At 42.4% G+C, this 17,820-nt stretch overlaps 1 protein-coding gene across 23 annotated transcripts in view; it reads right to left on the bottom strand.

Annotated features, from left to right (window-relative positions):
* Positions 1-17,820, bottom strand: part of rad17 (RAD17 checkpoint clamp loader component) — a 180,642-nt gene that overhangs the window by 23,232 nt on the left and 139,590 nt on the right. For 21 of the 23 annotated variants that reach the window (XR_009714352.1, XR_009714351.1, XR_009714354.1 and 18 more), the window contains one exon: positions 11,634-11,754. The exons of the other annotated variants lie outside the window; for them this stretch is intronic. Coding sequence is in view for 15 of the 21 variants with exons in the window: in XM_061277641.1 (XP_061133625.1) it covers positions 11,634-11,754 (121 nt within the window). In the remaining 6 variants the exon portion in view is untranslated. Of the gene's footprint in view, positions 1-11,633; positions 11,755-17,820 lie in introns of those variants that run through there. 23 annotated transcript variants of the gene reach the window in all.

Here is a 17,820-nt window from a genome sequence, read left to right as displayed (position 1 = left end):
CACTTGAAGAGCACGACTAGATAGTGGTGAGTAGGTGTCTTGCCGGATTACTGGTAATTTGTCTTTTTTGGCTAGGAACGCCGACTGACTCTATCACAATCACACTTTCTTTCAATATCCCCCGTGAACTAAAACTGGACTTGTTTTTCATAAATACACCTGCAGAATTTTTATACCACCATTACGCAACTTTTTTGCTGGATTTATATTGGTTAAATTGTCTCAACTATTTGGCTGCCATTACAAGTGATGTGTGTATGCGTGTGCGTGTGGACGTGGAGCTGTGGGTGTGCTCAAATCTGGATGTGGGTGGATGGGAAGACGACTGTTTGCATATAGCGTAAACAATTACCATGCAGATACAGGATATAGATATAGACCCGGAAAGCAATTTCTTTGACTAACTAGCAACTGTTATTACACTGAAAATCAATTCAAGGAGAAATTCAACTTAGAGCAAGATATATCAATATTACACTTCAACAGTAGGAGTTTATACGCAAACTCTGATAAGATTAAGAACTATTTACAGCATTACACCATGCAATTCAATATAACGTAATTTTCCGACTATAAGTCGCTCCGGAGTATAAATCGCACCAGCCATAAAATGCCCCAAAAAGTGAAAAAACCCATATATAAATCGCTCCGGAGTATAAGTCGCATTTTGGGGGGCAATTTATTCGACAAAATCCAACACCAAGAACAGACATGAACGCGCAACAACAGGCTAAACAATACAGTATGCTAACGTGACAAACACAAACAAAGAGCTGAGAACGGGCCTGACGTAACATTCAGTTATTTAAAAAAAACTATTACATAAATAACACGTTTATAAAACCATCAGTGTCACTCCAATTCATTAAATCCATCGATCGTCCTTTGTCAACAATGCCGTGTGCCGCGCCGCAGTTCAAATTATTCCACAGTCATTCCCATCTATAAGGCCGGTGAGAAGAATCTTTACACAAACTACAGGCCAGTCTCATTGCTTCCCCAATTTTCCAAAATCTTAGAGAAGGTATTTGCTATTAGATTGGACAATTTTATTGATAAGTGTGAGATATTAACTGATAGTCAATGTGGTTTCAGGCCAAAGCGATCTTCATCTTTAGCTTTAATTGACCTTGTGGAAGAACTGTCAACAAGCATTGACGACAAGAAGTTTGCCGTAGGAGTTTTTATTGACCTTAAAAAGGCCTTTGATACAATTGATCATGACATTTTGCTTCAAAAATTGGAAAGGTATGTGATTAGGGGAATAGGCGTCAGTTGGATAAAAAGCTACTTAGAACATAGGCAACAGTTTGTGCAGATGGGAAAGTCACTGCTTTTAAATATAACCGGCGGTGTTCCACGAGGATCAGTATTGGGACCAAAACTATTCATATTATATATTCATATAATTAACACCTCTAAGATTTTAAAATTTGTCATATTTGCTGATGACACAAATATCTTTTGTGAAGGGAAGAACCTACAGCAACTGATGAAGACTGTTTCTGATGAGCTTGCCAAGCTAAAACTGTGGTTTGACATGTTTTTTTTATCTCTTAACATAAAGAAAACCAATTTTATGATCTTTGGGAAACGAAAAATCCCAGAAGACATAACTATTGAAGTATTGTGTGGTAACACCAGATTTAGATAGAGTTTATGAAAACTCCTTTCTGGGAGTAATAATTGACCACAGTCTCAGCTGGAAACCGCAAGTCAAACACATCTGTTCAAAATTGGCAAAGACCGTGGGTATACTTTGTAAAGTCAGACGCTTACTGAACCAGAAAACAATGTACATTAGGGGTGTAACGATTCATCGATACTAGGGGTGTAACGATTCATCGATACACATCGATTAATCGATATAATGCTCGACGATTTATTGGCATCGATGGTAAACGTAAACATCAATTTATATCGCTGTGTTTGACCTTGGACATTAGACGCGACTTTATTTTTAAATCCAGTTCATTGTTGCTTGCTTCCTCTTTCCGGGAGCAGTGAGCTGCATGTTGTGTTGTGAGCAGAGCAGGCACGTGAAAGGGGAGTCGACAACTAGTACGCGGCTCCTGGGCTGGTGCTATGGCTAGTGTCCAAAAAGACGAGGAAATTTGCTTCCCTTTAGGCTTCAAGTCATTCGTTTGGAAGCACTTTGGATTCCAAAGAAAAGATGGCTCAACGGACAAGACACGTGCAGTTTGTAAATCCTGCCATGCGGTGATCAAATATTCAGTGACCACAAATCTTGCCGCACAATTAAAGAAAAAACACAACATCAAAGTTCAGTGTTAAAATAAGCATTTTGTATACTACAATACTCTTGTAATTTCCTAAATAAAGAGTTTGCAGTACCTTGTTGATTTTGCGTATGAATTGTTATAAATCAGGATATTGTTCTATATTTTTTAATTTAAAAAAAATATATCGATCGTAGAGCACTATATCGTGATGTATCGTGAATGAATCACAGCAGGCTTTAAGATATCGGAAAATATTGTATCGTGTTTCTTTGTATCGATATGATATCGTATCGTGACAAAACCCGCGATTTACACCCCTAATGTACACTTTATACTGCTCGCTGCTTCTTCCTTACATGTCCTATGGCAGCGGTGGCCAACCCGCGGCTCGCGAGCCGCATGCGTCTCTTTGGCTAGTTTCATGCGGCTCTTTTACGTTCATATCAACATTTGTGTTTATTTTTCGTGCGTATTTGCTTCGCTTGAGTTAAATATGGTATTTTGGTCAAACGCGCATGCGCGTCAGGTGAAATCCCGCAAAGGAGGAGGGACAAACAGAGCGATTGGTTTTGCTGGTTTTTTAATGAATGGCGACTGTGACTACGGGGGCCCATTAGGTCCAGAAAAGCTGACAAGACGCTTGCCAAAATGGCAAGGAAAAAATGCACAGCTAAACAAGTATATGACGATGAACACAGGACGTTTTAACAGAGTTAAAGTTGTTTTTGTTGAACGCTATGGCAAGCCATTCTGCCTGATATGTTGGACATCATTGGGGCATTTAAAAGCTTCAAATGGTTAGCGCCACTTCAGCTCACTTCATGCCAATATCGATAAGGACTTTGCAAAAGGGACTAAATTTCGCAAGCACAAGTTTGGACACTTTGAAAAGTCAGGCAGAAAAATAGGTACAGTTTTTCAAAAAAATTACGAAGCACTCAGACACTGTCACACTTGCATTGTTGCAACTGGCTTGGAACATTGCACGGGCTAAAAAGCCATACAATGAAGTGGAGTTCGTTAAAAGCTGCCTCAGTGACGTTATTGAAATCTTGTCTCCTGAAAACGACAAACTAAAACGAATGGTCTGTCCCGCCACACATAGTAAGTGAAAAAACTTATGTTTTTGTTTGTGGAATTTGTTGAACCGAGAGTTTGTCTGTGTGAGACAATGCACACAATGTTCATTGTTGAAAATGTGGTATGTGGTTTTAGTACTGTAGGAGTCAATTTGTCATTATCATGTTGGTGCGTGACATAATAATGTCACACACTAAATTTGGCTGAGCAGAGATGTGTGTGTCAAAGTCAAAGTCAGCTTTATTGTCAATCTCTTCACATGTCAAGACACACAAAGCAACCGAAATTACGTTTTCTCTATCCCACGGTGACAAGACATATTACACAATAGACATACAAGTAAACGACACAATATAAAAACAAGAAGGCACAAACAATAAATAATAAGAGTTTTAATTAGCGACCATGTTTAGAAGGTTGATGTATAAAAGGGGTAAGAAAAAACAAGCAATAGCTTCTTCCTTCTCCTTTTTTGAACATGATTTATGTGCCTTATTGGCATAACATGAAATTACACTTACGTTAAAAAATAAATTTCACTTCACTTCACAAGGTGGGAGAAAGTTGTCATCCGATCCTGCTTGCCGCTTAATTGTAGTTGGGAGATGCAGAGGAGACATTTCTCCAAGTACGGCGTAGCCTATGGGTTTGTGTCGAAGGAGGAAGCCAGCGGCCCAACAACACACCACAGGAATTCCAGCTTTCAGTTTCTGTTTTTGGCAAGTGACCCCTCCGTGAGTTGTCACCTTATCGTGGTGGAGGGGTTTGCGTGCCCGTATGATCTTAGGAGCCATGTTGTCTGGGGCTTCATGCCCCTGGTAGGCTCACCCATGGCAAACGGGTCCTAGGTAAGGGGCTAGACAAAGCACGGCTCACAAAAGCCCCTTATGAAGAAAAACATAAGTGGATTTTGTTTTCCCTCGCCCGGACGCGGGTCACCGGGGCCCCCTGGAGCCAGGCCTGGAGGCGGCGCTCGAAGGAGAGCGTCTGGTGGCCGGGCCTTCGCCCATAGGGCCCGGCCGGGAACAGCCCGAAAAGGAAACGTGGGTCCCCCTTCCCATGGACTCACCACCTGTGGGAGGGGCCAAAGGGGTCGGGTGCAGTGTAAGCTGGGCCAAAGGCAGGGACCTTGGCGGTCCAACCCCCGGCTGCAGAAGCTGGCTCTTGGGACATGGAATGTCACCTCTCCGGCTAGAAAGGAGCCCGAGCTGATGTGCGCGGCAGAAAAGTTCAGACTAAACATAGTCTAAACAAACTTGCCTCCACACACAGTTTGGGTTCTGGTACAAGCACTCTCAAGAGGGGCTGGACTCTTCCATTCTGAAGTTGCCCACGGTGAGAGGTGTCGAGCAGGTGTGGGTATATATATATATATATATATATATATATATATATATATATATATATATATATATATTGTTTGTGCAGATGGGAAAGTCACTGCTTTTAAATATAACCGGCGGTGTTCCACGAGGATCAGTATTGGGACCAAAACTATTCATATTATATATTCATATAATTAACACCTCTAAGATTTTAAAATTTGTCATATTTGCTGATGACACAAATATCTTTTGTGAAGGGAAGAACCTACAGCAACTGATGAAGACTGTTTCTGATGAGCTTGCCAAGCTAAAACTGTGGTTTGACATGTTTTTTTTATCTCTTAACATAAAGAAAACCAATTTTATGATCTTTGGGAAACGAAAAATCCCAGAAGACATAACTATTGAAGTATTGTGTGGTAACACCAGATTTAGATAGAGTTTATGAAAACTCCTTTCTGGGAGTAATAATTGACCACAGTCTCAGCTGGAAACCGCAAGTCAAACACATCTGTTCAAAATTGGCAAAGACCGTGGGTATACTTTGTAAAGTCAGACGCTTACTGAACCAGAAAACAATGTACATTAGGGGTGTAACGATTCATCGATACTAGGGGTGTAACGATTCATCGATACACATCGATTAATCGATATAATGCTCGACGATTTATTGGCATCGATGGTAAACGTAAACATCAATTTATATCGCTGTGTTTGACCTTGGACATTAGACGCGACTTTATTTTTAAATCCAGTTCATTGTTGCTTGCTTCCTCTTTCCGGGAGCAGTGAGCTGCATGTTGTGTTGTGAGCAGAGCAGGCACGTGAAAGGGGAGTCGACAACTAGTACGCGGCTCCTGGGCTGGTGCTATGGCTAGTGTCCAAAAAGACGAGGAAATTTGCTTCCCTTTAGGCTTCAAGTCATTCGTTTGGAAGCACTTTGGATTCCAAAGAAAAGATGGCTCAACGGACAAGACACGTGCAGTTTGTAAATCCTGCCATGCGGTGATCAAATATTCAGTGACCACAAATCTTGCCGCACAATTAAAGAAAAAACACAACATCAAAGTTCAGTGTTAAAATAAGCATTTTGTATACTACAATACTCTTGTAATTTCCTAAATAAAGAGTTTGCAGTACCTTGTTGATTTTGCGTATGAATTGTTATAAATCAGGATATTGTTCTATATTTTTTAATTTAAAAAAAATATATCGATCGTAGAGCACTATATCGTGATGTATCGTGAATGAATCACAGCAGGCTTTAAGATATCGGAAAATATTGTATCGTGTTTCTTTGTATCGATATGATATCGTATCGTGACAAAACCCGCGATTTACACCCCTAATGTACACTTTATACTGCTCGCTGCTTCTTCCTTACATGTCCTATGGCAGCGGTGGCCAACCCGCGGCTCGCGAGCCGCATGCGTCTCTTTGGCTAGTTTCATGCGGCTCTTTTACGTTCATATCAACATTTGTGTTTATTTTTCGTGCGTATTTGCTTCGCTTGAGTTAAATATGGTATTTTGGTCAAACGCGCATGCGCGTCAGGTGAAATCCCGCAAAGGAGGAGGGACAAACAGAGCGATTGGTTTTGCTGGTTTTTTAATGAATGGCGACTGTGACTACGGGGGCCCATTAGGTCCAGAAAAGCTGACAAGACGCTTGCCAAAATGGCAAGGAAAAAATGCACAGCTAAACAAGTATATGACGATGAACACAGGACGTTTTAACAGAGTTAAAGTTGTTTTTGTTGAACGCTATGGCAAGCCATTCTGCCTGATATGTTGGACATCATTGGGGCATTTAAAAGCTTCAAATGGTTAGCGCCACTTCAGCTCACTTCATGCCAATATCGATAAGGACTTTGCAAAAGGGACTAAATTTCGCAAGCACAAGTTTGGACACTTTGAAAAGTCAGGCAGAAAAATAGGTACAGTTTTTCAAAAAAATTACGAAGCACTCAGACACTGTCACACTTGCATTGTTGCAACTGGCTTGGAACATTGCACGGGCTAAAAAGCCATACAATGAAGTGGAGTTCGTTAAAAGCTGCCTCAGTGACGTTATTGAAATCTTGTCTCCTGAAAACGACAAACTAAAACGAATGGTCTGTCCCGCCACACATAGTAAGTGAAAAAACTTATGTTTTTGTTTGTGGAATTTGTTGAACCGAGAGTTTGTCTGTGTGAGACAATGCACACAATGTTCATTGTTGAAAATGTGGTATGTGGTTTTAGTACTGTAGGAGTCAATTTGTCATTATCATGTTGGTGCGTGACATAATAATGTCACACACTAAATTTGGCTGAGCAGAGATGTGTGTGTCAAAGTCAAAGTCAGCTTTATTGTCAATCTCTTCACATGTCAAGACACACAAAGCAACCGAAATTACGTTTTCTCTATCCCACGGTGACAAGACATATTACACAATAGACATACAAGTAAACGACACAATATAAAAACAAGAAGGCACAAACAATAAATAATAAGAGTGATGAATAAATAATAAATAAGCAGATAACACAATAAATAAGAGGAGCAAAACAGAGCCAGTGTGCATACAGCAGACAGTAAGCATAGCGCAAAAGTACAGGACGCTACGCAGAAAGGGGAAGCGAGTTCAGGATCCTAACAGCCTGGAGTATGAAGCTGTTGTTGAGTCTGGTGGTGCGGGAGCGCAGGCTCCTATACCTCTTCCCAGAGGGCAGAAGATCAAACAAAGTGTGAGCGGGGTGACTCACATCACTCACAATCATGGTCGCCTTGCGGGTGAGATGGGAGATGTAAATGTCTTTCAAGGAGGGGAGTGAAGCACCAATAATCTTACCAGCTGTGTTCACTATGCGCTGCAGGGCCTTCAAGTTGTGTGTGCGTGTGTGCACGCGCGCGTGCGTTCATGTGTGCGCGCGTGCGCGTTCATGTGTGCTCATGTGTATGATGTGGCTCTTTGCGATGACACAGTAAAAAATGTGGCTCTTAGTCTCTGACTGGTTGGCCACCCCTGTCCTATGGTGTTGAGGTATGGGGCAATACCTACAAAACCACCCTAAAGACGGTATGCACAATGCAGAAAAAAGCAATTAGAATTATCAACAATGTTGGCTATTGTGAACATACAAATCATTTATTTATTAAATTACAAACATTAAAATTGGATTTGGTAGATTTCAAGAGCGCAAAAATTATTTATAAACCTAAAAATAAAAGACTCCCTAATAATATACAAAAATGGTTCATAGAAAAAGAAAGTGTTTACAGTCTTAGAGAGGGAGGGGATTTTTTACAACCTAAGTAGCGCACCACCCTGAAAAGCATGTGCATATCTGTCAAGGGGGTAAAGCTATGTAATAAGTGACCTGTAACGATCAAAGAAAGTAAACACATTGCCCAATTCAAAGAACACTTTAAAAATTTTACACTAGAAAATTATAGTAATTGATTGATTGATTGAATATTTATTGATCCCCAGGGGTGGGGAAATTCAGGCCCCAGCAGTATCCATACCACAGAGTGGGTATACAAAAGACACATAGATGGCATGACCGCAACTCAATAGGCTCTCATAAGGCTGCTACACAATGGCGCCACAAAGAAAGTCAGAAAGTCCACAAGATAAAAGCCATTGAAGCAAATCAAAGCTAAAAGACAAAGGAAGAAAAAGGAACAGCGGCCAACCAGCACCCCTCAATACAAGAGAACACCCCAAAACACACAAAATAGCCTCCACGGGGTCCATCGACAGGTGCGAGGGCAGTCCAGTTCAACGGCGCCCAATGGACCGTGGTCGTGAATCGGTGAAAACATCACAAAGCAGGCAAACGTGTGAGCAGCGTCCTGGGCACCCAGTTGGGGCACGTGCAGATGGTCACCACGGGGCTAGCATGGCGAAAGTCGTTGGTTCCGACGAGCACGAGGGAGCGGACTCCCCAGAGGGGTTGCGGCTGCGAGGCCAAGGCGAGGGACCCGGTCATCACTGGCCGGATAAGCAGGAAGCCGTCGTCGAGTTACGCCGGTCTCGACCGATGATCCCGGTCCCAGGAAGAAAAACATAAAAATAAAATATCCGATCCGATAAAGTTTACCGAGGTGCGGTAGAAGGCACCAGCATTGCCGAATGGACAAAAAGACAGAAAGAAAAAGGATAAAAGAAGGAAATAAAGAGGAAAAGAGAGAACACTGCTGGGAGGCAGCCACTCACGGCGCCATACCAAGAGAAAATCTTGAAATCTTCTGCCCGTCTGTTTCCAGCTATATAGTCCATCCATCCATCCATTTTCTGAACCGCTTAGTCCCCACGGGGGTCGCGGGCGTGCTGGAGCCTATCCTAGCCGTCATCGGGCAGTAGGCGGGGGACACCCTGAACCGGTTGCCAGCCAATCGCAGGGCACAGAGAGACAAACAACCATTTGCACTCGCACTCATACCTACGGACAATTTAGAGTCTCCAATCGGCCTACCAAGCATGTTTTTGGGATGTGGGAGGAAACCGGAGTGCCCGGAGAAAACCCACACAGGCCCGGGGAGAACATGCAAACTCCACACAGGGAGGGCCGGAAGTGGAATCGAACCCGCACCCTCCTAACTGTGAGGCGGACGTGCTACCCAGTGTTCCACCGAGCCCTTATATAGTCCATATCTTATTTATTTATTTTTCTTTCCAGAATATTATTGTATGAACTGCTTTTCATTTCTAAAATTATCTTCCTCCAATAAATCAGGTTTCTGTACTTCGGAAAAAACTAATTAGCGACCATGTTTAGAAGGTTGATGTATAAAAGGGGTAAGAAAAAACAAGCAATAGCTTCTTCCTTCTCCTTTTTTGAACATGATTTATGTGCCTTATTGGCATAACATGAAATTACACTTACGTTAAAAAATAAATTTCACTTCACTTCACAAGGTGGGAGAAAGTTGTCATCCGATCCTGCTTGCCGCTTAATTGTAGTTGGGAGATGCAGAGGAGACATTTCTCCAAGTACGGCGTAGCCTATGGGTTTGTGTCGAAGGAGGAAGCCAGCGGCCCAACAACACACCACAGGAATTCCAGCTTTCAGTTTCTGTTTTTGGCAAGTGACCCCTCCGTGAGTTGTCACCTTATCGTGGTGGAGGGGTTTGCGTGCCCGTATGATCTTAGGAGCCATGTTGTCTGGGGCTTCATGCCCCTGGTAGGCTCACCCATGGCAAACGGGTCCTAGGTAAGGGGCTAGACAAAGCACGGCTCACAAAAGCCCCTTATGAAGAAAAACATAAGTGGATTTTGTTTTCCCTCGCCCGGACGCGGGTCACCGGGGCCCCCTGGAGCCAGGCCTGGAGGCGGCGCTCGAAGGAGAGCGTCTGGTGGCCGGGCCTTCGCCCATAGGGCCCGGCCGGGAACAGCCCGAAAAGGAAACGTGGGTCCCCCTTCCCATGGACTCACCACCTGTGGGAGGGGCCAAAGGGGTCGGGTGCAGTGTAAGCTGGGCCAAAGGCAGGGACCTTGGCGGTCCAACCCCCGGCTGCAGAAGCTGGCTCTTGGGACATGGAATGTCACCTCTCCGGCTAGAAAGGAGCCCGAGCTGATGTGCGCGGCAGAAAAGTTCAGACTAAACATAGTCTAAACAAACTTGCCTCCACACACAGTTTGGGTTCTGGTACAAGCACTCTCAAGAGGGGCTGGACTCTTCCATTCTGAAGTTGCCCACGGTGAGAGGTGTCGAGCAGGTGTGGGTATATATATATATATATATATATATATATATATATATATATATATATATATATTGCCCCCCAACTGGGCGCCTACATATTGGGGTTCACCTTGGTGAACGAGAGGGTAGCCTCCCTCCGCCTTCGGGTGGGGGGACGGGTCCTGACTGTTGTTTGTGTCTATGCACCAAATGGTAGCTCAGAGTACCCATCCTTCTTGGGGTCCCTGAAGGAAGTGCTGGAGAGCGCTCCTTCTGGGGACTCCATCGTTTTACTGGGTGACTTAGTTAGTTAGTTAGTTTATTGTTTAGCACATATTATTATATCAGTAACTGTGCAAGGAGAGAGACGAAGCCTAGGGCTTGTAAAGAGCTCCACTCCTTCTTCACTTCACTGCTCACGTGGGCAATGACAGTGAGACCTGGAAGGAAGTGATTGGGAGGAACGGCCCCCCCGATCTGAACCCGAGCGGTGTTCCATTATTGGACTTCTGTGCTCGACACGGATTTCCTATAATGAACACCATGTTCAAACATAAGGGTGTCCATGTGCGCACTTGGCACCAGTAGTCGTGTCAACGGATTTGCGGCCGCATGTTTTGGACACTCAGGCGAAGAGAGGGGCGGAGCTGCCACCTGTTGGTGGGTTGACTCCGATGGTGGGGGAAGACGCCGGTCCGACCTGGCAGACCCAAACGCTCTGTGAGGGTCTGCTGGGAACGTCTGGCAGAATCCCCTGTCAGGAAGAGCTTCAACTCCCACCTCCGGCAGAGTTTTTCCCACCCGGGCGGACATTGAGTCCGAGTGGACCATGTTCCGCGCCTCCATTGTTGAGGCGGCCGACCGGAGCTTTGGCCGTAAGGTCGCTGGTGCCTGTCGTGGCGGCAATCGCCGAACCCGCTGGTGGGCACCGGCGGTAAGGGATGCCGTACTTGCACAATTGGTGGCTGACTAAATACTTTTTTGTCCCACTGTATATGTTTTGTGTTATTGGGCCAATAAATGCAATTGTTATACAGACACCATGTCATTTGTGTCATAACATATGACTCTCTGACTTTGTCTCCAAACCATCCCACCTGAGCTGTCTCTCTGATATGTTCATTCCGAATCCTGTAAATCCTCGTCACGCCCAAAAATGTTGAACTTTGCAAACTTTAGTAAAATGCCCACCTCTGTTGGTGATAAGTTTGTGCATGTGTAAGTGTGTGTAAATGTGTGATCTTTCCTCTGCATTTGAATGAAGTAATTATATTTGATTGTAAAGTGTGTGTGTGTGTGTGCGTGCGTGTTACCTTGGTTGCTCAAGCGATTGGTGAATTTTGCCAGAAATGGTAGCAACTCAGTCTGAAGGCTGACAGGTGTCATACACAAGTGGCGAAACAGGCACTGAGCAGCCAGGCATTTTTCTCGATGCTAAAAAAAAAACATCAGTTTCCTTAGTACTATGTACAATTACAGCAAAGTGTAATTCAACAAGCAACATGGAATAAAAAGGATTTCTTAGTGGGACTTGTAGAAATTAACATTTAAGGGATTTACATTTATATATATATTCCCCTGACCTGAACCCCATAGAGAGTTTGTGGGGTATTGTGAAGAAGAAGCTGAAAGACACCAGACCCAACAATGCAAATGAGCTAAAGGCCACTATTGAAGCATCCTGGGCATCCATAACACCTCAGCAATTTCACAGGCTCATAGCCTACATGCCACGTCGCATTGATGCAGTAATCTGTGCAAAAGGATTCCCAACCAAGTGCTGAGTGCATTAATGGACATTTTCAAATGTTTGATTTTGTTTTGCTGTTATAAATCTTTTTTTTGTACTTGGTCTGAGGAAATATTCTAATACATATATACTTTTTCATGATATTCTAATATTTTGAGATAGGATATTTGAGTTTTCTTAGGCTGTAAGCCATAATCAGCAATATTAAAATAATAAGAGGCTTGCAATATTGCAGTTACTTTGTAATGAATCCAGAATGTATGACTTTTTTTTTTTTGAATTGCTTTACAGAAATAAAGAACTTTATCACAATATTCTAATTTTCTGAGACAGTCCTATATATCATTGAAGATTTGTTCTTTAACGATATGACAATATCATGAAAATATCATGACAATAGCGTAACATTAGCTTACATGTAACATCATGTTACTTTCTCAACCCACATGCTTGTAAAAGTGAAAAAGTACCTTTGTGTTTTTTTTGTTTCGATGTGCTCCTTAATGTTCCTAGCGTCGCAACCTCCATAGCTGATCATATATTGACAGAAAATACACAAAACCTACCCCGGGACATCTACTTTACGGATACCGTTTTTTTTCGTGTATAGTGCGCAAAATTTAACTAATTTATTGTCCTAAAATCTGGGGTGCGCATTATACATGGGTACAAAAAAAAAAAATTTTTTTTTTTTAGATCCGGATATCATACCGGGCGCTCACTGTCGCATTGCTTAAAGAGTGCCTTTGTGTTTTAGGATGAACAGCAGAGACCAAAGGAACAAGGCAGTGTTGTGAAATAAAATATTACCTGTAATACGCATTTTGTTATTTGCTGATTGAAACTGCTAATTAAACTGTGAATTGAAACTAATAGGAAGAAAACAACTCTCGCTCTTTATATAGCTGACGTGTCTTGCGCAGCCGTTCTGTGCATTTTATTTCACAACACTTTGCCTTGTTCCTTTCTTCTCTGCTGTTCACTTCAAACACGCTCCATGCGACCGCAATGCTCTCGTATCAGACGCTTGCTCGATCGCCTGCTCGTTTGCTGTCTGTCACAATGTACCGTACACAAATCCGAAACATTTGTTACGGCTCCGAGTCACGACGAGGGGCAAGTTTTGGTTTCCAAGGGTGTTTTTATTCCTCTTCAACGTCTCTCCCATACAGAGCCGCCTTTTTCACGTCCGCACGCGTCTTTCCCGTGCACGCGCGGTGGTGCGTTTACGGGCAGTCGGAGAAATCAACGCCAACAAAAAAAATTACATCCAGCCTAGTTAAGACCATACCAAAGACTATAAAAATGGGACCCATTGCCTCCCTGCGTGTGTGACGATCATTGGGACTTAAAAAAAAAAAAAATAATAATAATAATTTTTTTTTAAAAATTCATAAAAATTGGGTGCGTATTATACATGGGTACAGGCTTTTTTCCAGCATCAGCATGCCATTTTTAGGGTGCGTATTATACATGGGGGCGCACTATACACGGAAAAAAACGGTATGTTCCGAGTTGTACAATGACGCTGCTCTCGAGCCATGCCCATTTGAAGCAGTTCTTGATCCTGTTCGGCTTGTCTATTTCCCTGGCACGATCGTCATGCTGGCAAAAACTTTTGGAACAGTTTGGTCTAAATTTAGACACGGGCCGGATTTGGCCCACGTCTAAATTTAGACCGGTCCAAAGCATTGTGTCATAAAATCAATAATAAGTGGCCCGCTGTTGTGAGGACCTGCGCGCCCCAGAGCGAGCCACAGAAATGAAACTCATTCGAACAGGAACCCGCACATAAGCCAGCGCTCATGTTCGGTTGTGAGGGCGTCTCGCCCGTCCCTTCCCGGTTCACGTGCACACAGGTGTCTGTTTGCAAGATAATCAGTGACACAGACACTTCCTCGTTCAAATGTACACACACCAAGGACTAAAGCGAAGCTAAAATCTGAGACGCTGCAAGTGACACTGCACAGGAAAAAAACAAACAAAAAAAAAGACTACTGGTGAGAGCTGTCTACTTCGTACCAACTCTACAAACTATTGCGCATCCGCACCGCCCACTTACAGTGATTGCAAACAACAAAAAGACTATGGATTATTATTTTGTGATTATGAAGTGGTTTGTTGTGTATGAAGTTGAAATAAAAAAGATAAAATGGAGAATGATTTAATTTGGATTAAACATCTGACATGATGCAACCTGGCCTGTGTACAGCAGTCGAAACACCAATATCACCCGTCTCATTAATACAACAATAACAATAATAAAACAAACTTAATACATCTAATAAAAAAAATCATTCAACTTTCATAATTTTTTTTATTTTTACACATTTAATTTATTATTATTTTAATCTTTAACTTTTCTGGTAGTGCAATTGACAATAGATTCTTATTTACAATATCAACCGATCTGCAGACAGCAAAGGATATAGTTACATATAGTAACATAAGTTCATTTACAATGGTAATGGTTTGAGGAATGTCGGTGTGTGAATGGTCAGCCCCTCTACATTTTCATCAAACCTAATCTGACCCGCTTTGCAAAACGTTTGGACACCCCTGCTCTATAGAGTTGATTTTAAGTGGAGAGGTTATCTACCCATTAATAAAATAAAATATGTTGACGAGAATACTCTTTGACAAAATCTCTATCATTAATGTCAATGACGAGTATGCTCGTCGCTGGCATACAAAGTTAATGGGGCATACTGTAGTTTGTTTGATTGGCGTCGCTGTAGCGTAACGTCATTAGCTACTGGACGTCTTCTGCTCAGTGGTATATGGATTTGCGTTTTGGTCGCTAACAGCCAATCAGAATAAGCAATATTTTACATAATGTAATTTATGGATTAAAATTCATTCAAATCCAGCACAATGACTTTTCATTCTTCACAATTTATTTGATGGTTTTCACTTAGATTTATTCCTGCTTGTATTTCGGATATGTTTTTCATTTTTGTTTCATTAAATCATGACAGTGATTGATCTCGCAAATACTGACTTCTTAGTCATGTACGACAGTGGTTGTAGTAATTTTATAGAAATTATAGAATATGTAATGTATCCAAATCTGTTGCGTGAACTCAACCGGGAGGTAAGAATTCCTATTTATCAAACATATTTAAAACAAAATAAAAATGTCTTTTGGAAACATTTTGCTGAATGTATTTACCGTACTTTTCGGACTATAAATCCCGGTTTTTTTTCATAGTTTGGGTGGGGGGGCGACTTATAATAAGGAGCAATTTATATATGTTTTTTTTTTAAACATTTCCCCCCCCCAAAAAAAGTGAAACCGCGATAAACGAACCGCGATGTTGCAAGGGATTACTGTAATTTGAATTTCAAGTGTTGTCAGCAGCGCGACACGGTGTGGCGCGACGGTTGTTTATATAAAGTACAAAGATTAATAACGGGATGACGAAGATGACGAAGGGCCCCACGTACTACCGGCATCATGAGCGGCTTTGTTTCTAAGTGACACGGAGGATGAAGTGTTTGAAGGATTTAATGATTTGGAGTGACACAGAAGGTTTGAAAAACTATTATGCCTTTTACCCACGCCCGGTCCTACTCTAAGGAGCTCGCTTTCATCTCCATGGATCGAAGTCGGGGCCAGCGCTCGGCCGGGTGGCTGTCCAGGGACGGTGGATGGGGCTCGGACATGGCCTTTACGCACGCCCGGTCCTAGTCTCGGGAGCTCTCTTTCACCTCCGTGGGTGGAAGTCGAGGGCCGGCGCTCGGCCGGGTGGCTGTCCGGGGACGGTGGATGGGGCTCGGTCATGGCTTTCACGCACGCCCGGTCCTATTCTATGGATCTCTCTTCCACTTCCGTGGCTGGAAGTCCACACCGCCACACGCCTAGAAGTTTGTTTTGTTAAATAAAGAGCCGTTTACCAAACCCACCTCTTTCCTTGTACCGTTTTTTTCCGTGTATAGTGCGCAATATTTTACTAATTTATTGTCCTAAAATCTGGGACAATAAATTGTCCAGCATCAGCAAAGTCATGGTACAACAAAACCAACAACAGGACTGACCGACAAAGTCGTGGAACAAAAAGACAGGGGCAAGTTTTGGTTTCCAAGGGTGTTTTTATTCCTCTTCAACGTCTCTCCCATACAGAGCCGCCGTGTGCGCACGGAGCGCGGTGGTGCGTTTAGGGGCAGTCGGAGAAATCAACGCCAACAAAAAAAATGACATCCAGCCTAGTTAAGACCATACCAAAGACTTTAAAAATGGGACCCATTGCCTCCCTGCGTGTGTGACGATCTTTGGGACTTAAAAAAAAATAATATATATATATATATATTAAAAAATTTTTTTAAAAAAATTCATAAAAATTGGGTGCGTATTATACATGGGTACAAGCTTTTTTCCAGCATCAGCATGCCATTGTTAGGGGTGCGTACTATACATGGGGCCGCACTATACACGGAAAAAAACGGTACTTTGTTAACGCTACAATATAGTTATATACCGTAATTTTCGGACTATAAGTCGCGTTTTTTTTCATAGTTTGGGTGGGCGGGGCGACTTTTTCTCAGGAGCGACTTATATGTTTTTTTTCACAAATTTTTACTTGATCATTAACACATAACTTACTTTCAAGTATAGTTGACCACTTCACATGTTATTTTTAGTATAGTTGATCACTTCACATGCTTTGATATCTTTATCTTGAACATATTCAAAACATGAAAAATAGAGAGAAAAAATAAAATAAAGTAATTACCGTTTTTTTCCGTGTATAATGCGCAAAATTTAACTAATTTATTGTCCTAAAATCTGGGGTGCGCATTATACATGGGTACAATTTTTTATTTTATTTATTTATTTATTTATTTATTTATTTTTTTAAGAAAATCATGGTACAACAAAACCAACAACAGGACTGACCGACAAAGACGTGGAACAAAAAGGGTGACATTACCAAAGACAGGAATAGAAACCAAACAGACATCATGACAGTAACACATGCAATGATCCGACGGTGAGCGAGGGGCAGACAGGACTTAAATACAAAACACGTTACATTGATTGAGGTGACACAGGAAGAGAGGGGCGACGCGAACAGAAACTATGGCAACCTAGACACATAGCAAAACTGGGGACGAGACATGACAAATCTCCCTTGAAATAAAACTTGAAATCACCTTTCTTCTTGTTTGTTGTCAATCGCGCATCGCATTCAGCCATCCTGCCCAACACAGTCAGTAAAATTCACAATTGACGACACATGGTTTGATGCGATGGTACAATCCTTGATGGTGTGTTATTGTCAAATATTGTTTGTTTTTTAATCTCCATCGCAAACCGGATATCATACGGAGGCCGCCATTACAGATGCGCAGAACGGATGCGCAAGACACGTCAGCTATATAAAGAGTGAGAAATCTTCCCATTAGTTTCAATTCACAGTTTAATTAGCAGTTTCAATCAGCAAATAACAAAATGCGTATTACAGGTAATATTTTATTTCACAACACTTTGCCTTGTTCCTTTCTTCTCTGCTGTTCACTTCAAACACGCTCCATACGAACACAATGCTCTCGTATCAGATGCTTGCTCGATCACCTGCTCGTTTGCTGTCACAATGTACCCTACACAAATCCGAAACATTTGTTGCGGCTCCGAGTCACGACGAGGGGCAAGTTTCTGTTTCCAAGGGTGTTTTTATTCCTCTTCAACGTCTCTCCCATACAGAGCCGCCTTTTTCAAAACTTGCCCCTCGTCATGACTCGGAGCCGCA

This window comes from Syngnathus typhle, linkage group LG5, assembly GCF_033458585.1.
Source record: "Syngnathus typhle isolate RoL2023-S1 ecotype Sweden linkage group LG5, RoL_Styp_1.0, whole genome shotgun sequence".
Lineage (NCBI taxonomy): Eukaryota > Metazoa > Chordata > Actinopteri > Syngnathiformes > Syngnathidae > Syngnathus > Syngnathus typhle.
Note: the sequence above shows the minus strand (reverse complement) of the source record. Positions and strands in the feature narration are given on the sequence as shown.